Source organism: Grampus griseus (genome assembly GCF_964374135.1).
Source record: "Grampus griseus genome assembly, chromosome: 20".
Taxonomy (NCBI): domain Eukaryota; kingdom Metazoa; phylum Chordata; class Mammalia; order Artiodactyla; family Delphinidae; genus Grampus; species Grampus griseus.
In genome coordinates, this window is record NC_139014.1 from 29338811 (window position 1) to 29363361 (window position 24551).

At 36.9% G+C, this 24551-nt stretch overlaps 1 protein-coding gene and 1 long non-coding RNA gene across 2 annotated transcripts in view; one reads left to right on the forward strand and one right to left on the reverse strand.

The window, feature by feature from the left end:
- LOC309838556 overlaps positions 1–13384 on the forward strand; it is a 57159-nt gene extending 43775 nt beyond the window's left edge. Inside the window, exon 4 of the long non-coding RNA XR_014298362.1 lies at positions 13142–13384. This is a non-coding gene — a long non-coding RNA (uncharacterized lncRNA). The remainder of the gene's footprint in view (positions 1–13141) is intronic.
- The window catches only part of GDPD1 (glycerophosphodiester phosphodiesterase domain containing 1), a gene marked incomplete at its 5' end in the record, with an annotated part of 43338 nt that continues 23689 nt past the window's right edge, over positions 4903–24551 (reverse strand). Inside the window, 8 exons of the mRNA XM_082679694.1 lie at positions 4903–5033; positions 5440–5491; positions 7219–7278; positions 10149–10282; positions 14042–14131; positions 14649–14767; positions 21736–21781; positions 23548–23683. Coding sequence (XP_082535820.1) covers positions 4911–5033; positions 5440–5491; positions 7219–7278; positions 10149–10282; positions 14042–14131; positions 14649–14767; positions 21736–21781; positions 23548–23683 — 760 coding nt within the window. The 3' untranslated portion in view covers positions 4903–4910. The remainder of the gene's footprint in view (positions 5034–5439; positions 5492–7218; positions 7279–10148; positions 10283–14041; positions 14132–14648; positions 14768–21735; positions 21782–23547; positions 23684–24551) is intronic.

Sequence of the window (24551 nt, forward strand, 5' to 3'; positions counted from 1 at the left end):
TGACTGAATGAAAAAGGCTTAGAGTGAGTTAGGAAGGAAGGAAGAAAGAGCGGTTCTACTCAAGGCTGAAGGGGGAAAAGGTCTTAGATCAAAGATTACAGAAGCAAAGAAAAAATTTTTTTGCAGAAAACTCCTTTTCTAAGTCAAACTTTATGTGGAACTCACATATGAAACAGAAAAAAGTGAAGCAGCGCTTGTCGACTGGGAAGGGGTAACACCCAGCTATACCTGCTCAGCCCCCTCTTAGCATAACCATCCCAACTCACCCAGCAGAAGCTGCCTAGGCCCCGTCTTGGGGCTTCAAGGAACTAAAATTTACAACTAGTGGGCAATGGGGCTTCCCTGGTGGCGCAGTGGTTGGGAGTCCGCCTGCCGATGCAGGGGACACGGGTTCGTGCCCCGGTCCGGGAAGATCCCACATGCCTGGGCTCGTGAGCCATGGCCGCTGGGCCTGTGCGTCTGGAGCCTGTGTCCGCAACGCGAGAGGCCACAACAATGAGAGGCCTGCGTACTGCAAAAAAAATCCCAAAAAACAAAAACTAGTGGGCAAACAAGACCAATGTATTTGTATTATTTTCATAAGCAATGAGTTAAAATTATGCCTTTTTATTATAGACTTCTCTACTTTTGAAAGAAGAGGGCATAAATGAGTGGGGAAAAATGTTATCATTCAGTCTCACTGTGGTATGAAGCATGCTATTCACAACGTAGGCATCTGGTGGCATAGCAACCTATTCAAATTGCAAGTAGAATACTGAGAAGGAACTAATATCACCTTTAAAGTGCTAGCTTTGGAACTTCCCTGGTGGCTCAGTGGTTAAGAATCCGCCTGCCAATGCAGCGGACATGGGTTTGATCCCTGGTCCAGGAAGATCCCACATGCCACAGAGTATCTAAGACCCTGTGCCACAACTACTGAGCCTGAGCTCTAGAGCCCGTGCTCCGCAACGGGAGAAGCCACCGCAATGAAAAGTCTGCTCACCACAACAAAGAGTAGCCCCCGCTCAACACAACTAGAGAAAGCCCACACGCAGCAACGAAGACCCAACACAACCAAAAATAAAATAAATACATAAAAAATAAATTAAAAACATAAACATTAAAAAGTAAATAAAAATAAAAACAGCTGAAATTTATGCTAAAAAATAAAGTGCTAGCTTCACAATATCTATAAAGTACACAAAATTCCTAAATCTATTCTTCCAGATCTATCCTTTCATCCTAGGGCTAATATACCTAAACTCGAACACCTTTCTGTCATTTCAAAGAGTACCCATATACATTATTTTTACCACCAAACTGGACCCCTCTCCAAGTTCCCCATTTCCTGCAGCTTTGGAGTTAGTAGTGAACTTTCTCTTCTCCTTTTAAGCTCATCTAGTCACTTATTAATTTTTCCGTTACAGAGACGCTTAGATTCATTGTTTCCCTACTTATATTGCCCCTGCTTTCATCTGGACACGTATTACTTCATTCCTGGATTGCTGCAAGAGTTTCCATCTTGTAGACTATTGCCAAATTAATTTTTATGCAATCTAATGTTAATTGGAACTGTATAGCCTTCTGACCTGGTTTCTGGACTATTCTCTGGTCTAGGCTTATATCCTTATTTCAGCTTATAGGATGATCCAACTTTCCAAACAATAGTTTGTCAGTGTTATACAAAAAAGGCAGAAAAAGATAAACATCACTAGTGGCTTTATGAATTATGTCGGTATGCTCCCAGCATTCTGATCTCTTTGACTCTTTGATCTGACCACTTTGGTCCTGATCTCGTTTTGGTGCCTGGTCTCTGACTGCTATTTACATCTTCCCTTTGGTACTGAAATGATTATGATATATTATTGTCTGGCAGTTTCAGTTCTTGTTTTTAACATCTCAAGTTTAGCCACCTACTTGACACATGACTTTTGATTCAGAACAAACTCTTCAACCTGGCATTCATGGCTTTCCTTAATTGGAAAGCAAACTTTTTTTTTATCTATGGCAGATTCTCTCTTGATATATATTTTTTAAACCTTTTCAGGCCCACCATGCTGTACAACTCTAAGCAGAATCGTTCACATTGTATTTTGTGTCAATGATTTCCCATACTAGGACATACGATGATTTATGCTTTACGTTCTCTTTTCCTACCCCACTGCAGCCATTCTTTCTCCACAGTTGGGCTACTAGATGCCCACCTGTAGCCAGGGCCACACCCCAATTTCTAGAACAAGTCCTGGCCAGAAATGAGCCGTTGAACAGCTCTGGGACTCAGTGTCAACTTACTACTGTAATTAGTCCAGTGTTATCACTCTGTTTTTCGGTTCTATTAAATGAGCTTCTTTCCAAGATCTGGGTCCTAGTTCTTGTAACTTGTGTCCTGTTTTGCCTTGGTAACATGCCTCGGACCCTAGTCCTATAGAGAAACTCTTACTACTTCAAGTTAAAATTCACAAATTCCGGCAGGACTTCCCGGGTGGTCCAGTGGTTATGACTCCATGCTCCCAATGCAGGGGACACAGTTTCAATCCTGGGGAAGATCCCGCATGCCACGCAACGCGGCCAGAAAAAAAAAAAAAGAAGATAGTAAGAAAATAAAATTCCCGGGCTTCCCTGGTGGCGCAGTGGTTGAGAGTTCACCTGCTGATGCAGGGAATACGGGTTCGTGCCCCGGTCCAGGAAGATCCCACATGCCGCGGAGCGGCTGGGCCCGTGAGCCATGGCCGCTGAGCCTGAGCGTCTGGAGACTGTGCTCCACAACGGGAGAGGCCACAGCAGTGAGAGGCCTGCGTACCACAAAAAAATAAAAAAAAAAAGAAAAGAAAATTCCCTCATGCCAATTTCCTACTGAAATACCTACCTGTAACTGCTGTCCACTGCCATGTATTTAGGATTCTACTGGCATGCTAGACTATAGGTCTGTCAAATCTTTTTTTTTTTTTTAGGCCACGCCTCATGGCTTGTGGGGATCTTAGTTCCCCACCCAGGGACTGAACCCGTGACCCCTGCATTTTAGGAGTGCAGAGTCTTAACAACTGGACCACCAGGGAAGTCCCTGGGTCTGTCAAATCTAGTGCCAGCTTCATCCCAGGCAAAGGGTCTAATCCCATCTTTTGACCACTTCTCTAGCCTTCCCTACCACGCAATGCCTAGCAATATCTCTCAGAATGAAAGGGTATCTAACCTCTTTTAAAATGTGATGCCCCAATCAGAAAAGCAATATTCAGATGTTATCTGATAACTCTCCTGTTATAGATACTATACTTTTATTAAATGAATTGAAGTCACCTTGACTATAAAATCATCAAACTTTTAAAACATGACTTTCTAAACATCTTTACCATGCTGGGTACTTTATCTTCTACTGATTGACACAAAAGATATGCTTGCCCTATAATATGAACTGCATCATAACTGAATCATAACAAAGCAAAAGCTGGAAAGGGTAAATTGCAAAAAGAATTATATCAAAGATGATCAAAAAGATCTCTAGCAACTATAATCATAAATTACTATAAGCGAAAGTGAAAATGATGGATTTAATGGATTACCTGCCCAAGTTATTTACTCAAATACCAAGCGGCAATTTCTTTACCATAAAAGTGTTTCTATATTTTATTTTCCTTACACTAGAGAGAAGTCTCAGGTGTATTTAGTTACACTATCAATTTACCATCTCATTAAATTCTGAAAAAAAGTTATAAAGCATATTTGGAATTATGACTGCAAAACAAAAACACCATCAATGAAGAACCCTTACTTTGTTTCTGAAAATTTTATTTCAGTTTAAACAAAAAAACCAAATGTCATTTATGTCATCCAGGTGGGAGAGTATGATCATCCTTTGTAGCTGTTAGCTGGCAAACTTCAAATGTTCCAGATTATACTTACCTCCCAGAGAGATAACGAAAGTAAGTCAAAAAGATTAGAAACAGATTTACATGAAGTCACGTCAGAAAATCTGAGAAAGTGATGCCTAATGCTTTGAGAAATTCTCTTTCCACTAATACTCAGAAGAATAGATTCTTAAAGATCAGGAGGAGGTGGCTTATACTATAAGTTTTAGACACAGTGATACGCACTTTCATCAGTTTCATATGATTGTTAGGATTCAAGATGTTATTTAAAATCTAGATGTAGGTCCAGACAGTTAGTCATTGCCAACAATGGAAAATGTACATTTCTTTAGAGGAAACAAAAATGTGACTATTTGCATCTTGTCTTAATTTACAATTAAGTCCAATTTTAATGTTTACAAAAAAAAAAGACACAGTAGCTTTGTTACATACCTGAAAAAGATTCCAAATAGAATGTCCCTATTGACAACAGCAACCAAGAAATTCGAATTTAGTCTACAGATTTTATTTCTGATCATGTAATAAACTTTCAGTTATTTCTTTGAGTCTGCTTTCTACTAACAATGTTCAACTTGTCAGATAATTACATCACTGATTTCCGAGCTCTCCTTTCACTGTATTTTTCCCCTTTAACTAAGATGTACCTAGAAATAAGAAGACAACTCGGATAGCTGTAATGGCCTTCAATAATTCTGTCTTACTGATTAGTTGATCTTATTCCAGTGAAGACTAATGTCAAATTTATCCAATAGTCTTTGATTTCAGAATTACTTATAATAGTAGAATACTGCATCATATACAGAAATCTTGATCGATAATCTTCTACTTACATCTCATAACCAGTTTTCTTTCTAAACAAACTATTTACAAATGTAAAATATGCAATATTGTTTAAAATAGATATACAATATATAGTTTCTACATTCTCAGACAGGCTTAAAAATGAGGTAATAAACACTTAACTGATTAAACCTTTTACCATTCCAGAAATGGCTTAGGGAAATAATAACAATTTTTTTTCTTAAGTCTTTTCATGTTTTCTTTGAATGCTTCTGAGTACCTCCTTTTCTATTCTGAAAAATTATGTAAAAAGTCCTTAAGTTTTGTTGGATAGTCTGTCATCACCCCAGTTGCTCCCAAATCAAAAGCTCTTTTGTATTCCTGCTCTTCATTTAATACCCAAATGTACACCTGAAAATTAGAAACATGAGAAATATGAGAAGAAATGTTAAAATAGAAAATTATTTTTATGGCAGCATTTATCCACTACAATCTCAGCACACTTAAAAATAACCTTTTAATAACCTGCAATTTTAAGAAATCGTTGAGCCCTTTAAACAAAGTCCACTTTGCTCATTAAATATGACCGTCCCACCTCTCGGCTTCAACTATTCTCACCAATACACAGGTGAATTCTGAAATGCCAATACTTTCTTGTTAACTGTAAGGCAGAGCTTAAGGTCTTCATATGAGAACCAGTAAAGCAGCAGAAGCAGAGTCAGGACCATAGTAAGTCAGTTAAAAGTTCCTGCCCCTTAAACTTGTGTTAAACTGCTAAACTACGCTGTTTCTAAAATGCATCATTCCAAAAGCTTACCTGAATGCCTCGGGCAGTGAGGTGGTCGAACAAAGCTTTTCTCATTAGTAGACTAGAAAAGAAAAGCACAACAGATTTAGGTACTCCTTAGCCCTAAAGGAGCACTAAAATTAGTCCTCAGTCCTAACTCAGTCAATTTAAAGTTTCTAATTCCTAGTTGAATTTAATCCCAACGTTTTGGCAATATAACCAACGGCCTCAAGCAATAATAGCTACTGTGGATGCATTTGTATCTTAACTGCTGAAACTCCTTTCTACTCCTTGCTGCCACTAGATCCCCGGGAGATGTATTCTTATTGAAGCAGCTCAGTGCAGAAGGGGCTTCCTCACTTTCCTTGCTGGCATCATAATGAGAGTGAGAAATAACTGGGAAGTCGGTGTTCCTAACTTTCCAAGTTAAAATAAAGCAGTGAACTTGGGTCAAATTCTATAACATCACAGTCCATTTACAAAATGAATTAGTCTTTTGTGAGCTATCTTAGAAACTTAATGTCCAGGACTTCCCTGGTGGCGCAGTGGTTAAGAATCCGCCTGCCAATGCAGAGGACACGGGTTTGAGCCCTGGTCTGGGAAGATCCCACATGTCGCAGAGCAACTAAGCCCATGGGTCACAACTACTGAGCCTGCGTGCCACAACTACTGGAGCCTGCGTTCCTAGAGCCCGTGCTCCGCAACAAGAGAAGCCACCACAATGAGAAGCCCACCCACCACAACTAAGAGTAGCCCCCGCTCACCACAACTACAGAAAATCCCCGTGCAGCAACAAAGACACAACACAGCCAAAATAAATAAATAAATAAATGTATATCAAAAAAAGAAACCTGATGTCCATTAATTACACTATCCTTTATATAGGGAAAAAAAGCATTTTTTTTCAGTTCCAAATAACTAACTTAAAAATGAACTTTTAGAATACAAATCACTTGAGCAAGATGGGAACTTACTGTACTGAAAAGCTACACATACTATTTCTATTCTGTTTATGTCTATTAGAATGATTAAGTAACAGAAACTAAAAATCATATGCATTTAACACCAATTAAAAATGCATCCTTAAAAACTAGAAATTAAATCAGGAATACAGCAGAAAAGAAGAAACCCTGTGGCACAGAGAAAAGATACAACTAGTTTTCCAACTCTATGAAAGAGGAGCTAGTGATAAAAGGTTGTGATTTATGACTATTACTTAAGCATTCAAGGTTCCACTTTAAAGCAAAGTATAGCACAATAACTTTGTGGGGTTTACCTAACATTAAACTCAACACGTCTTAGAATTTAACGCATTTTATCTAAAGTAGATGCCCACCATATAGACAGGGCTTCCTTTTTGCTGTTAAGTCTCGCTGCAGATTTTCCTGAGAGATGTGCCATTAGTCAATATATACTCTTACATATATTGCATTGCTATACACACTTCGTTTCACTGTATTTTTGACTGCAGGCTCATGGAAAGAGTGACTAAGTAGAGGTGATGGGTATATATCCCGGCTCTGCTACTAACCAGCTACATAACGCCAAGTACTGTAAATCATCTAACTTCGGGTAGGTGGGTGCTCAGTTTTCTCCTGAGTTTGATGAGATTATCTCTCAATTCTTCTTAAGGTTTTGTGACTAGCAATTAAGCTAGTTCTAAATGATTCATACATCATCCGTTTGTATAGTAGATGTTCAACACATCCCTGTTACAAATTACATGTAGAAAGCCTGCTCTAAACTATAAGCATCGTATTTAATAGAGTTAAAACAATAATTTGTATATCAAGAAACTAAAATTCTTACATATCAGAAAGCCAGATGAGAAACTTTTGACTTCTGGACATGGTGTGTGGTTCTTTTAGCCTGAGGCAAAAAAAAATTTAAATCATAAATTAGAAACACAGGAATATATCAGTGTGATAAAATAAAACAAGTACAAAAACAAAAAGAGTGCCTTGTCTGCACTTAGTATATGTTTAAAAAATATTTGGAAAAGGGCAAAAATAAGTTCAAACAAAGCCCATTTGGGTTTTCTATTTTCATTGATTTCAAGCTAATTTTTTGCTACAATTCAAAGGTTAAAATTAATAAGTTATCTTTCCAGAGACCCTGGGTGCCCAGAACTCATGTCTCTTCTCTTTTCTGGTGAAGCCTCTTTCTTTTGCTTTGTCTGCTGTAATTTTGTTATGTAGTAGATTTAAACACACAACCAAAATTTACTATGGATTAAAAGATATTTGGGGTAAAAATGAGACTAAAAAAACCCTAAAGGCATTTTTTTTCTTTCACTTTCAATGTTTTAAGACCTAGGCCCTGTCCTTTTAAAATATCTCTCCTACTGAAAGAGTATACATGACTTTTAGACCTAAGCTGAGCTCCTTCTTCAACCTCTTTGATGCCTAGAGCAGCACCTGTGTCATTAACTCTGGGTTGTGTCCAGAGACATCTCTGATTAGTCAGTCTCTCTACTATGAAGATTCCTCAGCTTCTTTCTAAGTTAAACAGCACAGAGTGATTTTTATTCTCCCCAGATCTTCATTTCTTATTTCCTTTCTAACTCCTCCTATCTACACTAAATTCATTTTTTAAAAAATAAATTTATTTATTTTTATTGTTGGCTGGGTTGGGTCTTCGTTGCTGCTCGCAGGCTTTCTCTAGTTGCGGCGAGCAGGGGCTACTCCTCGTTGCGGTGCGCGGCCTCTCGTTGTCATGGCTTCTCTTGTTGCAGAGCACAGGCTCTAGGCGCGCAGGCTTCAGTAGTTGTGGCACGTGGGCTTAATAGTTGTGGCTCACGGGCTCTAGAGCACAGGCTCAGCGGCTGTGGTGCACAGGCCTAGTTGCTCCGTGACATGTGGGATCTTCCTGGGCCAGGGATCGAACCCATGTCCCTTGCATTGGCAGGCAGACTCTCAACCACTGCGCCACCAGGGAAGTCCACTAAATTCATTTTTTGTCTTTTTCTCTGAATTCAGTTTTTATTTGAAGCTCTCTAAATAAACTCCTCTTTTCCCACTAACTCTAGCCCAGGTAGAAAGTCCTGATTGCAATTTCAGGAATCCCAAGAATTTAATAACTCAAAATACTAGTTATTGACAACAAATGATTATGTTGTCTTAGGAAGTACCGTCTTTCATTAAAAAAAATAATAAGGACTTCCCTGGTGGCGCAGTGGTTAAGAATCTGCCTGCCAATGCAGGGAACACGGGCTCTATCCCTGGTCCAGGAAGATCCCACATGCTGCAGAGCAACTAAGCCCGTGAACCACAACTACTAAGCCTGTGCTCTAGAGCCGCGAGCCACAACTACCGAGACCCCAAGCCACAACTACTGAAGCCCACGCACTCTAGGACTTGTGCTCCGCAACAAGAGAAGCCACTGCAATGAGAAGCCCGCACACTGCAACGAAGAGTAGCCCCCGCTTGCCGAAACTAGAGAAAGCCTGTGCGCAGCAACGAAGACCCAATGCAGCCAAAAATAAATTTAAAAAAAAAATAATAAAATATACAAACACATAATATCCTACCAGTGTCTTAATCCATAATCATTTTTTAGAGAAAAAAATTAATTCTATGAAGTTTGTTCATATGTCTATTTTTTAATAATATTTGCTTCTAAAAGGAACACATGGAGATGATCTAGAGAGCACAACAGTACACTCTTGACCAGAGGAAAGCTAAGTACTTTAGGAATAAATGGTTAGGAATTATTTTAATCTAACAAACAAAAATGGTTTGTTTGTAGACAAGAATGATTTCTGCTGTTTCGTTTCAGAAACAGCTACAAACACTGCTAGTAAATGTAATTGGGAATAGATAAAATAAACATACTCATAACTAACAAACTCAAACTGGAAGACAAGCATGAAACATAGATGCTGAGTACAGGGGTACTGATCAACTTGTTTCTCTTAATGATATTTCCTAATGACTTATGCACTAATGTTCAGCTTGATTTTTTTTGAAGTTCTGTGGGGATGAAAAGAGTTTTCATGCAGGTGAAGTCACATTTAAATGATCTCCTCAGAAGCTCTGAATTCCTTTGTCATGGCTCGGTTATTATTAGCAATGTATAGCTAGGAATGACATTATAAGGGTAGGGGATTGTGAGATGAAGCTCTCTAATAATAATGATAAAGATAATTTAACAATAAAAGTTATCATTTATTGACTGCTTATTATTTGCCAGGCAATGCTAAGTGTTTTATATATTTTTATCTTTGTAGTAAATTAGTGTGTGAAAAGCAAGGCTTTATACCCAGCAGAGAAATTACATAAATATGGAATTACATAAATATGTTAGTTTTATAAAAACTAACTCTATCCTTTTCTTCCTCCCATCTCCAGAGGTTTTTCTGCATTGTTGTTGTGGTGGTGGTGGTGGTGATTTAATACTAGTGGTGAATTTGGAGCTTAATGGAATTTCAGCTGGGTATAGTTGTCAATCAAGCAGAAGGAAGTAAGGGAAGGTGGAGGGCAATTGCTATTAGATGTTTCAATGATTAAGCTCAATTCTTTTTACCTGACTTCTGAGTACACAGGCACTGAAAGTCATTGTTACCTGAAATGGGTCAGGTAAATACTTTAAAACCTTTATTATTCATTTTAGAGAATGAATCTTAATTATATCAAATATGGAAATAACTAGAGCAATCTATTCTTTATCACTGATATCAACAAGTCTTCGTCTTAGGTTTCCTGTAATTGAGAATTGATGAAAACAGGGGAACCACTTACTTCAGTATGATAGAAGGCATTGGGATTTCAAAAAACTGTTCTCGAATGGGCACAAAGGGCAAGAGGCCAGTGAAGAACAGGCCAAGAATGAGCAGAACACGTTGTAAACTGAAGAGTATAGGAATTTCTGAATTCTAAAAGACACAAACAATATTGTTCAAATATTGTTCAAATAAAGAGGTTTATTTCACAACCTTCAAAATTTCCCAAGACTGTGTCTTGACATCTGTTAAAAGTACTCCCTGAATTATCAACATCCATTTCTAACACACCACACTTAGAAATGACTAGTCCTTGACAAATGGCTCAGGATCTATCTTGGAGGCCTATAGTATTAATTGATACTCAAGTTTCTCTATTCCCTACTCTCTGCTTTTGCAATACCATTTCTGTCTGTTACTGCTTGTCCTTATCAGTAGAGATTAAACATACCAAATTTAATTGGAACAAGATAAAGAAATAAAATATTCAGTAACCTTCTACATATTCAATAACCATATATATAATAAATTTTTAAACAGTATATGATACAGATATGAATATAGATATATATTAATGGTGTTGAAAATATGTCACCTTTCAGCTACATATACATATTTTCAAATGTAAATAGGACTTTGTAAACTAGTCTAAGAATCTAACCACCCTTCTAAGTTTCTATTACAAAATGTGTTCAAGATCCCCAAACCCTTCAACTGCAAGCTTCATATATATGTGAACTCTTTTCATCTTGCAAAACTGAAACTCTGTACCCAGTAAAGAGCTCCCCATACCCACCTCCTCCAGCTCCTCCTATGTCTGTCTTTAAAACAAATAAACATTATAATAAATTTGAATATTTCTGAATAAAAGTAATATATTGAAAAAATCATGCAAAAACATAATTTATTTTCAATATTAGCTCTAAATTACCTACTTCTTTATTTTTAAAAAATGGAGTAAATAAGTTTGAGGACTTCTTTTGCTCCTAAGTTCACATGCTGCTTTGTAATATTTTCAGTTTATTTATATACAGGTGTTCCAGCTGCAACACAGTATACAAGTCCCTGAAAAAACTTTGATTTATGCAAATTCATACACTAAGAATAACAGAGCTCATAGGAGGAAATAGGGCTAGGGGCTGACCCTCACAACTTATGCAACTTTGGAACCAGAGAACTAAAAACAGTAACTGGTACCTCTGGAGAGCCATGCAAGGTCACTGGTAGGAGAGGGCTAGGAGCGGTATGCTGGCATACCGCTGGCATAATAACTGGTTGTCCCTGTATTCAGTTAGAATATCTGGAATGGCACCCAGGCATTAGTATTTTTTGAAACAATTCCGGTAATTCCAATACACAGCCAAGGATAAAAACAACTGCATTAAGTATGAGCGAATAAAATGTCATTAGATGAGAATAAGTGCCACATATTTTTCCCAGCACCACTGTGTCCCCCACTTTCTTTTATTTTTATATTTTTAGTTTCTACCATCTGGGAATTAAAGAGCTAATATGAAATTCTCATAAATCATACTTTAAGAATTGTAAAAGATACATGACTTAATTATATAGCATGTTCATAATACGAATGACAATTATTGTTGAGACATTCTTACTGCGGTGTTTGAAAATTGCTGCTGAAAATTTTGGAGTTTTTAAATTCTAAAATGACAGAAAGCCAGAGGCTTCTAGAAAAATATGTGAATCAAGGGAAAAGTTCTGTGATTCTGGACCAAAAGTGAACTTACTTTTAATTTTGAAATAATTATAGAGTCACAGGAAGTTATAAAAATACAGTAGAGGGCTTCCCTGGTGGCGCAGTGGTTGAGAGTCCGCCTGCCGATGCAGGGAACACGGGTTCGTGCCCCAGTCTGGGAGGATCCCACATGCCGCGGAGCGGCTGGGCCCCGTGAGCCATGGCCGCTGAGCCTGCGCATCCGGAGCCTGTGCTCCGCAACGGGAGAGGCCACAACAGTGAGAGGCCCGCATACCGCAAAAAAAAAAAAAAAAAAAAAAAAAAAAAAAAATACAGTAGAGTCTTGTATATCCTTAACCCAGCTTCCCCAAATGGTAAAATTTGATGTAGCCAGTTGTATCAAAACCAGGAATTGACATTGATATATTACTGTTAGTTAGACTGTAGACCTTATTCGGTTTTCACCATTTTTAAAACCTGTGCTCATTTGTGCATGTGTACAGTTCGATGCAATTTTAACCCATGTATAGATTTGTGTAACCTCCACCACAATCAAGGTGCAGAACTGTTCCATCACCACACAGAAACTCCCTCCTGCTACTTCTTTGTATTTGCACCCACACCCAGTCCCTGTCCTCTGGGAGCCACGAATCTGCTCTTCATGTCTGTAGTCTTGAGAATGTTATATAAATGTAATCATATAACCATTTGAGCTTAATTTTTCTCACTAAGCAAAATGCCTTCTAGGACCATCCAGGTTGTTGCATGTGCCAGTAATTCATTCCCCGTTACTGCTGAATAGTATCACATTGTATGGATGTGTTAGTTTGTTCAGCCACGTACTCACTGAAGGGCATTTGGCTCATTTCTAGGATTTTGGTATTGTGAATAAATCTGCTATAAACATTCATGTATAGGTTTTTGTGTGCATAGTTTTCATTTTTCTGAGATAAATGCCCAAGAGTAAGATTGCTGGTTAATATGATAAGTGTATGCTTAGTTTTGTAAGTAACTACCCAACTAATTAAGAGAGTGGCTGTTCTATTTTACATTCCCACCAGCAACGCAGGTGAGATCCAGTTTGTCCTCTTCTTCTCTAGCATTTGCTATTATCACTATTTTTTAATTTGAAAAAATTTTTTGAATGATGTAAAAAGATCAGCCGGTCATGAAGCCTCCAGTATACTATCTTCCTTTTAATGACATGTGAAAATACTATCAGACAATGATTAGCTATGGAAGTCTCAGTCCTAAATTGTTGGAGACCTGAAGCTACTCAGCCCATTGATTATTCTGTTCTCTCCTTTTGTACACAGATACCTTGGGATCTCACAGAGCCTGCTGCACATAAATAAAACGTACTTGCCTTAATGAGAGCCTCATTACTTTTAATTGTACTTTTAATTGTAATGGTTCTTGAGTCTATGCTTTTGCCTTCTTTGCTAGGAAGGAACACCTTCTCAAAAGAATTCTTTGTATTTTAGAATTACTACTTGTGTCATGGTATTCCCTCTGCACTATCACTTGTATTCTGAAAGAGAATCTTCAGTGTTTAAGGTTTTTTAACACTTTGAATTTCAAATCCTCTTAGCTGATTATACAGCTAAATTTGCTTATAGAGGCTTAGTGTACCATTTCAAACTATATCAACTTAATTTTTTATAGATATATTTTCTTCAAACAGAAAAATTTCAGTTGGTGGATGGCCCTACTTTTATATACTACCTGATAATCATGATCCTGGCTTAATTTGATTAATTCTATTTGGGAGGTACGGTAAAGAAAGCTTGAGCTATAGAGTGGAAGGATTAAATACTTTCGTTAATTCAAAATTACACAAAAAATTTTGATTAACTAACAAAAACTAGACACTAAAAAGTAGAAATCATATTTTGTTTTATAATATACATAATAAAATTAATAAAATGTTGGCAAACAACTAATATTACCATGTGAAAATAATAATTCTGTGAGCCAGTCCAATTATATTGAACTTAAATTGCAAGGTCCACTATCTCTACTAAATCCATTATCTATAAATTCATCATCTTTATTCATAAATTTCTGGTTAGTTGCTTCCATCCAGTACCGTCTGCCTTTGCATCAAGGCTATGAAATAAAGATATTAAAAAAAAATTATTACTGTATTTACTTAACATTTAAAGATATACAACAGCAACAAAAATAGATCATTCTGTATCATTTATGAAGCTTACCTCTTTGTAGCACTTTTCTACAATTTCATAACTGGCATTACCCCACACTGTTATGTGTTCTCGTCTGTACTGCTTCACCAACTCTGAAACCTACATGTGAAAATTCAAAATTTTATGCATGTGCCTATTTGTAAATCCACTTACATGATTTCACTTAAACAATGGATTACAACTGACTATCTGCCAGTGCATACTATAAAATTTTGGAAGAACTGATACACAAATTCAGATTATTTTATAAAGTACAAGAAATTACATTTTACCATTATATGATTTATTTAATAGAAGACAACTGTTTAGTAATTTGCTATAAACTAAGTACAAGTGAAACAAGTGAAACTAGAAGAAGTTAATTAGGTAAATGCCAGAGCGATGGGTTCACAGAAGCTCACTTTTATCCATGCCTGCGACATGACAAGTCACTCTGAAACAGGCTTTCCTACAGTACAGTGATGTCTTCTACCAGGGCAGTATTTGAAACAATACTGATCCCTAGAGTATCACATTTCCTTGAACATTATCAATCTATGCAGGCACCTACTCTAGGCTTATTTAGTTTGGATGAAATCGGATGCAACACACTCAGAGGACACAATGCCTTAAGTACCTTCTTAATCAGCAAATTGTTGTTGACTTTGATATCGATGTTAATAGGAGTGTTAGGAAAGGCCTCAAAAACTTCCTTCAGTAATGGAATTCGGTTATCTTTTCCTTCACATTGGCATGCTGAGAAAGCAAGATTTTTAAATGTATTTTTAAAAGATAACTTACAGTTTTTTGATGATTAGAAAAGTTATAGTATGTAGTCATAGTAGGACACTTACAAAATGATGAAAAATATAAAGAAGAAAAGAAAAATCGTCTAAAAATCCAACAACTTAGATAAAACCATTGTGATCATTTGGTGTATTTTCTCTCCTCTTTTCTTCCTATGCATAATCTAATTAGAGTTATAATATAGTGTCCCTTCAGATTTTAAGCTGATTTTTTCACATAAGTAAAACTAAGTATTGCATGTTAATACGCTGTATTTATGATTATGATTAAAATTTTTTTCCATTAAATTTTTTGAGATAACTGTAGATTCACATGCAGTTGTAAGAAATAATACAGAGATCTGTGCAGGCTTTACCCAGATTCCCCAATGGTAACCTCTTGCAAAACTACAGTACAATATCATAACCATGATATTGACATTGATATAATCCACTGATCCTATTCTGTAATTATTATTTTAAAAGGTTTTAAAATACTCCACTGAGTAGCTATACAACAATTTAATTTTTAAAATTGAACCATTCCCCTTGAAGGGGAACATAGTTTGCCCCTGCAAAATATGCCATTTTGGCATAAGGATTATTTTGAAGTGAATGCAATTGAGAAGCAGCAGATACAAGAAAAGCTCTCTGTCCTTCCCCTATCTGCCTAAAAATAAGACTTAAATTATACAAAAATTAATCAACAGCAACCCTTGACCCTTGTCAGCACCAAAGGACTCTACATAACAAACTACTGACTAGCCTTTATCTTCCATTAATCCCCTATATATTTACCTTTCCACAATTTGCCACCCTGGACACTCAAAGTCCTTTTCCTTTGTCTTGTTACTTCTCTGAAAATTTATTGGTTTTTTTTGTTTGTTTTGTATATTTGTTTAAGATGCTATATAAACTCAAGTTCTAGCCATGCCTTTGAAAAACTTATCCCTGAGTTTCTCCTATGACACATACATATTAATAAACTTCTGTTTTTCTCTTGTTAATCTCTTTTTTTATTACAGAGTCCAGCTGAGAACCTAAAAGGATAGAAGAAAAAAATTTTTTTTCATCCCCTTGACCCTACTAGTGGATACTGAGATTGTTTCTAAAGTTTTGCTGTGACATAATCATTGAATTTTTCAGAGATTGAGAATATGTTTAGGCAAGGGAAATACATGCTAATCAGTAATGGGTTGAAGAATTATATCAATGCAGTTATTCAAAGAAAACTGAGTCATGAAAAAATCAGAAGAGGATTTTAAACATTCTTTTTATTTCCTGAGGGTCATTTTCTTTATTCTTTCCCTAGTTCCTTTTGCCTCTAATCACTTATATAATATACTATACATACTATATAACGATTATAAAATTTCCCTTTCCACCTCAAACGTCAATTCCACTAATCTGTGAATAACAAAATGGTGAAAGATCCTTTATTTCATCTTCATTGTACGACAAATCAAAACAAAGAAGCATATCAAAAAAAAGTAAATTAAATCCATGTCAGAAAACTTTTTTTTAATAAAGACTCATGTGAAAAGCAGGATGTGAATGGGGGAAAAAAAAAGAAAAAATCTGTTACTGTTTTGTCTGTTCTGTATTCTATTCTTATTGCCTTTTTACTACCCCTTGTAATTCAGATAGGGCTCTGGGTCATTCTGATGGGACTGTCAATCATTTGGCTTTGCCTCCCTGGCCACAGAGAAAGCACATGACCTTTTAAGCATAACAATATGGACCACAGGTGATGTTGTCTGAAATCCTCAGCTGAACGGATCATATACTTTTGATGTTATCAGAGGTCCATCTTTATGTGGAGAAGGTGTGCCTGAGAACAAAGCTAACATCGATGAAAGTAGACCCAAGAAATGGAGATAAGAGAGACAAATTATTGCTTGAGCAACTGGAATCAGTTATGTTTGAAGGCATATAACCTCTACACTCTTTAGTTATGAGAAGAAATAAATTCTTTTTAATAAACTTTTCTTAAACTATCTTGAGGGCTTCCCTGGTGGAGCAGTGGTTAAGAATCCACCTGCTAATGCAGGGTTACATGGGTTCGATCCCTGGTCTGGGAAGATCTCACATGCAGCGGAACAACTAAGCCCATGCGCCACAACTACTGAGCCTGCGCTCTAGAGCCCACGAGCCACAACTACTGAGACCACGTGCCACAACGACTGAAGCCCACACACCTAGAGCCCGTGCTCCACAACAAGAAGCCACCGCAATGAGGAGCCCACGTACCACAACTAGAGAAAGCCCACGAGCAGCAACGAAGGCCCAATGCAGCTAAAAATAAATAAATTTTTTTAAAAAATCCAGATTAAAATAATACAGCAAACTATCCTGAGATGGATTTCAAGTACTTAAAACTCAAAGAGTTTGGACTTAAACTACAGAATTGAACTATAAAAGTTAATTTAAAATTATTTATTTATTTATTTATTTATGTCTGCATTGGGTCTTCGTTGCTGCTCACAGGGTTTCTCTAGTTGCTGTGAGCGGGGCTACTCTTCGTTGCGGTGTGTGGGCTTCTCATTGCAGTGGCTTCTCTTGTTGTGAGGCATGGGTTCTAGGCGCACAGGCTTCAGTAGTTGTGGCATACGGGCTCAGTAGTTGTGGCTTGCAGGCTCTAGAGCACAGGCTCAGTAGTTGTAGCACAGGGCTTTAGCTGCTCCACGGCATATGGGATCTTCCCGGAGCAGGGATCGAAGCCGTGTCACCCTGCATAGGCAGGCGGATTCTTAACCACTGCGCCACCAGGGAAATCCCTGAACTATAAAAGTTAATTATTGTTAATATATAAAAATTTAGCTATTGGGACCTCCCTGGTGGTGCAGTGGTTAAGAATCCGCCTGCGTTCAAACCCTGGTCTGGGAAGATCCCACATGCCGTGGAGCAACTAAGCCGTTGTGCCACAACTACTGAGGCTGCGCTCTAGATCCACGAGCCACAACTACTGAGCCCAAGTCCCACAACTACTGAAGCCAGCGCACCTAGAGCCTGTGATCCACAACAAGAGAAGCCACCACAATGAGAAGCCTGCACACTGCAATGAAGAGTAGCTCCCTCTCACCGAAACTTGAGAAAGCCCACGCACAGAAACGAAGACCCACGCAGCCAAAAGTAAATAAATAAATAAATGTATATATTAAAAAAAAATTAGCTATTGTTTTTACCTACGTAGCATCCTTCCTTCCCTTGGAAAACCTCCTTCATTCCAAATTGTTCTGGTTGGGCTGTCAAAAACATGACCCACTCCCCACTTACTCTCACAGTAGGCATATGACCTAGGTCTGGCCAATCATAATAGCCTATCTCTTTGTCCACAGTGAATAGTTCAAGATGGACACATGATCCAAGTTGGGCCAATCAGTGTCTTTCTCTAGAACTTTTCCTTTCCCTGGGGTCACAGTACAGGCAGGATGTGAATTTACAGTTATCAGTGATCATGTTCCTGCCACATGGCCCAAATCCATAAGACCCAAGAGAAGCAGAACAATGGAATAAAGCCAGAAGAGTCCTTTTTTGTACCCAAGGATCCAAAAATGTTTAATATCAGATCCACCACATCTTAGAGAGTTAATGATAAAATAAATGTCTTTTTCCCCCTTAAGCTAGTGTAAACTGGTTTCTGTTACTTATAACCTAAAAAGTCTGAACATGATGTTCTATCTGCACAGTCCAATAGGGTAGCCACTAGCCACATAGGGCTATTTAAATTAAAATGAAATAAAATTTAAAATTCAGTTACTCAGGTGCACTAGCCACATTTCAAGTGCTCAGCAGTCACGTGTGGCTATTGACTCTTGTATCAGACAGTGCAAGTGTAGAACATTTCTATCACTATAGAGAGCTCTATTCAGACGATGCGATTCTAGTTAAATAAAAATTTTGTTAGCTTATTAAGTGTGGAAAAATTAATTTTGCAGTCAAAAGAATTACCATGGGCAATAGCTATTCACACCCAAGTAAGATGTATGCAAGGATCAATTTAGAAAGAGATCAAACAGACAAAACTAACTTTGGAACAGCAAAATGACACATCACACAATAAGAATAATATTGCATCAAACAGTGGGGGAAACAAGGAAATAAAAAAGTGCTAAGAGAAAAATGTGTGCTAAAGTGATGTAAAGGTATTTAAATTAGATGACTTGGCCAGCAGAGAGTATAGAAAAAGAGTTGGAGGAAGAAGTTGTCCCAGTATTGTTTTGGGCAGAGAATAACCAGCTGGGAAATACTACCAAAAGGGAAAGAGGAAAATAACAGGAAAACAAGAGCTTTAGACTAGGAGTATGCCATAGGATGTGTTGGGTGATGGAACAGGTGAAGTAGCTCTGGAGCATGCTAGAACTTTAAAACTTATCACCATAGTCAACTCTGATTATCCAAATTGTGTATTTTCCATGAAAAAGAGGTTGCTTTCAAGTAAGCAGGATAGATAATAACAAACCCTTTGGTTAACACATTTTTATGTTCCTTCTTTAAGTTTCCTTTTTAATGTAGCCTGTGGCACATCGAAGCATCTCCTCTCACTGCCGCGGCCTCTCCCGCTGCGGAGCACAGGCTCCGGACGCGCAGGCCCAGCGGCCATGGCTCACGGGCCCAGCCGCTCCGCGGCACGTGGGATCCTCCCGGACCGGTGCACAAACCCGCCCCCCCCCCCCCCCCCGCATCGGCAGGCGGACACCCGACCACTGCGCTACCAGGGAAGCCCCGAAGCATCTTTTAAGCGAAAAAACTTAATTCTTCTCCAGTTAAGTTGTGAACCACAAAGAAAGCAAGAGGCCTGAAATTTGTATTCCTCTGAGAGTTGACTCACACACACACACACACACACACACACACACACACACACACACACACTCTTACTCTCTCTCGCTCTCGCTCTCGCTCTCTCGCTCTCTCGCTCTCTCGCTCTCTCTCTTGCTCTCTCTCTCTTCTCCTCCTCCTCTCTCCAGTATTTAAAGAAAACAAGAGTTCCGAGCAGGGGAATAGAAGAGTAAAATAATGAACGACTTTCTGCCTAATCTGAGTCAAGTTTTTACAGTACTATACATTAGTCTGTTTCAGATGCAGTAAACTTCACATTGGAGGCATAGTCTTTAAGTTAATTATGATATGAGTTGAATACAATATGAACAAAAGTTAATTATTAAATTTGAGAGTATGTGGCACTGCCATTAATATGGGATTTGAAGAGATTCTGCAGATAGAGAGGCAGTATAGATAGCTGAACACTGGCCGGGTAAGAAGACCTAGTTTCAAATTCCAGCTCTGTCATTTATTTGTTTTACAACCTTAATCAAGTTCATTTACATCTTTAGGACTCTGTTTCCTTCCTGTAACAGGAGGAGACAGGATTAGATGGTTTCAAAGGTCTCTTCAAGTTCAAAACTTTTATGACTTTATGTGGTAGGTATAAAACCAGGAAAAAAATTAAAATATATTTTTTTCTCAAAGCATCTCATAATCTTTGTGAGGCTTTGGCTCTGCTCTCTACAAAGGGAAAACTAGGAAAAACTTCACTTATGAAATTTTCTTAACCTTCCCAAGTCCACAACTGACACCAATATTGAATAGCTTTGGGGGCTTCCCTGGTGGCGCAGTGGTTGGGAGTCCGCCTGCCGATGCAGGGGACACGGGTTCGTGCCCCAGTCTGGGAAGATCCCACATGCCGCGGAGCGGCTGGGCCCGTGAGCCATGGCCACTGAGCCTGTGCGTCCGGAGCCTGTGCTCCACAGCGGGAGAGGCCACAACAGTGAGAGGCCTGCGTACCGCAAAAAAAAAAAAAAAAAAAAAAAAAAAAAAAAAAAAAAAAAAAAAATATTGAATAGCTTTGCAAGTATAATCCTACTAATTATAAGAATAAAAGGTCACACAATTGTAAAGCAATTATACCCCAATAAAGATGTTAAAAAAAAAAGAATAAAAGGTGTTTCCTCAAATCAATAAAAGCTTAATGATACTTATCTAGAAGGCAAAGTCCAACAAACATCAGATCGAAACGTCCCGTAGAGATAACTGATGCAAACGGTTTTCTGATTTTTATTTGGCTTTCTAAGGTTTCTCAATCAAGGAGAAATTATACCAGCCAAATTTAAATTTAGCTCACAGAGCAGTTACAGTTCTTTTGAAAATTAATATCAATATATCCTTGGCCTAACCAAGGTTTCAACTATATGCAAGCCATACCAAGGACCATAACATGAGCATTTTGCACTTTTCCTGAGTTACATGTAAATCATTCAAAACATGAGGCTGAATTGTGAAGGTGAGGTAGCTCAGCACCTGTATCTCGAGGTTGTGTATTTTCCATCCTAACATGTTCCATCCTAACATAACTAACACATTGGGCCAAGGGACATATCTCTTTGTGCGAAATGTTCCCTCAAAAGAAAAAAAAAAACTGCTATGCTGGTGATTAAAAAGTGAAGATGACTAAGAAATGGATGGTTTATTTGAGTAATGGAATACTCTTAATAATTTAAAATATGGAGTAGCTAAATAACACAGAATGAAAAAATTATAGAATCAGTAAGGATCTGAAAGGGGTCGCTTCAATTTCTTTTCATTTATTCTTCTTATTTATGTTGGATTATTTACTACAAGTTATAGTAATATTCTAGAATTTGAAGCTTTGGAAGTATACAAGCTTTAGAAGTATGGGTTTCTCGTAATTAATATTCAGGCTTAAATGAACTGTATATAAATTTAGATAGAATGAGTCAGTTAAATCTTTGGGCATCATAATCTCAGAGTCAGATGACCATCAAGATTTCAGATTTGTAGGCCTGAGCAAACAAGCTTTGAGGGTAATACTTTTAGTTGGAACTTCTTATCACAAGATAATGCAAATGTATTTCTAATTCTCAGCATAAATGAATACACTTTAGTGTAAATGTTTAATCTGCAAATGTAAATTATTACCTTTTTGAAATGAGACATCCAGTTTTCCAAGGTAAGGTGGGAGTTCCTTTAAAAGATATGACTGAAAAAAGTTAGCTCTCAAAAAATAAAAGTATTTTAGTGTCTTACATTAAGACATAAAGATTTGCTTCTTGAAAAACATAAAAATGAAACACTACAAATGTTTATATAGAAAACTCATTAGTAGAACATCCCCAACAGCAAACTGACCATATAATTACTTACTTTCATGACCTACAAGAAATCTGTACTGTCTAATATGGACCATTTGTCAATAATAAATACACAAAGATCTCAGTAGACAAATGTCAGGAATAGACAATTCAAAGGGGAAAAAAATCATAAAGAAGAATCTTTAAACTCACTAATAAGCAAATGCTAATTAAAATTTAATCTAGCAAATTAGGAAATTCTTGGTATAATTATAATGCCCCTAAATGGTAAGGGTGTGGCAAACTTGGAATTCTTTTAATATCAGATATAAAAAATCTTTTAAACACTTTAAAAGAGCAAGCTGGCAATAGCAACTTTCAATATATATCAAGAAACTATAATGTTCCTAATCTTTTACCCAATAATTTCCTTGCTGAGAGTTAATATAGGGAAATAATTTTAAACATAGAGAAAACTTTATTTTTACACGTATAGATGTTCAGTGCAGTGTTATTTATAATGGTGAAAACTGAGAACTAATTCAAATGCCCAACAAAATAGGAATGGTTAAAGACAACTATATATCCACTCAATGGAATAACTTCAGTCATCTGAAATGTTTTTGAAAAATAAGCATAGAATCTGAAAAGGCTAAATACTGTGTGATTCCAACTATATGACATTTTGGAAAAAGCAAAACTATGGAGACAGTAAAAAGATTAGTGATTGTCAGGGGTTGGGGGCAGGAAGGATGAATAGGCAGAGTACAGAGGATTTTTAGGGCAGTGAAACTATGTTGTATGACATTATATTAGTGGATTCATGTCATTTTCATGAATGTCATGTCAAAACCCATAGAATGTACAACACCAAAAATAAATCCTAATGTAAGCTATGAATTTTGGGTGATGATGCTGTATCAGTGTACATTCACCAATTGTAACAAATGTACCACTCTGGTGCAGGATGTTGATAGTGGGGGGAGGCTGTACCTATGTGAGGTCAGAAAGTATGTGGGAAATCTCTATATTTTCTGATCAATTTTGTTGTGAATCTATAACTGTTCTAAAAAATAAAAGTCTGTTAAAAAAAGAAAAAATGTATATCATGCCATGATGTTAGAGTGTTTAAAAATACAATATAAATAATATACAATGAGAACATAACTATGTAAAAAACGTTCAGGGTATACATACAGATAGTATCCTGTTAACATACTTTTTTTTAAGGTAGTAGAATTAGGCATTATTTTTCCCTCCATTTATTAGTATTTACTATAATGAGCATGTAACTACTAAAATCAGATTTTTAAAGGGTTCTTTCCTATACCTGAAGACTAAAACTAATTCATATATTTAATCTGAATCAAATAAATTGTAGAATATGTCAAATAAGTTGAACTCCAGTAGCTTTACATTTGAGGACTTTGGTAATTTTGTTGAAATAGTTATCAAAATAAGTCTCCACAGATGTACGCAATAAATACAAATCCTCACTGTAAGTCAGAATAGTTTTTTAACTTTCCTTTGACATCCATTATTTAAACACTATCTTTTTTTATTATTACTTATTGACGTGCTATCTGGCACTCACTGTTTATAAAAATCCTACAGGCCCTAATATCTACTAGTTATTAGTTTATCATGCATTTTCACTTACACAGTACTTGAGATCAGAGATGTTTACATTGACTCCAGTTGATCTCTTTAGGTTCTCATCATGTGACACTACAACTTCTTCATCTTTTGTGATATGGCAGTCCAATTCCAACATATCAGTTCCAACTGTAACTGCACTGAAGAAATACAAAGAAGAATAATGACATTCTGAAACATAAGTAAACATTTAGGTTACATACATTAGATGAAAAAGTTCAGAGTTACAAATCAAAATAGTAGAAAATCCCATAATACTAAAATTTCTCCTCAAGACTATTATCTATATGAATAATTGATATAAAAATATTCTAACTGAACTTAGAATAAGAGACTCATGTTGCCTCTTTTCCATAACTAGTAATCCTTAATTCTGGCAACCCAGTATAAAGGAAAGAACACTGGACCAGAAGTTGAGATTTGGGCACCAGTTCCTGCTTTGCTATGAACTTGCTGGGTAACTTTGGGTGAGTAACTGCTCCTCTCTGAAGCCACATTTCCACATCTGTAAAATGAAAGCATAAAGAACAAGAAAAGGATGCCCACTTTTGCCACTTAAATTCTGCATAGGATTGTAAGTTCTAGAAGGGCAAACGAATAAGAAAAAAAAAAAGCATCCAAGTTGGAAAAGAAGAAGTAAAATTATCTCTATTTGCAGATGACATAATCTTATATGTAGAAATAAAGGTTCCATATACACCACTGTCAGAACTAATAAACAAACTCAGTAAAGTTCTGGAATACAAAACAAACATACAAAAATCAGTTTTATTTCTATACAATAATAATGAAAATCTAAAAAGGAAATCATGAAGTAATTCCATTTACAATTGCATCAAAAAGAATACAAACTTAGGAATTAACTAAAGAGGTGAAAGACTTGTACAATGAAAACTACAAAACATTGTTGAAAGAAATTAAAGATATAAATAAATGGAAAGACACCCCATGTTCATGGATTGGAACACTTAATATTGTTAATATGTAAATACTACATTGATGTACAGG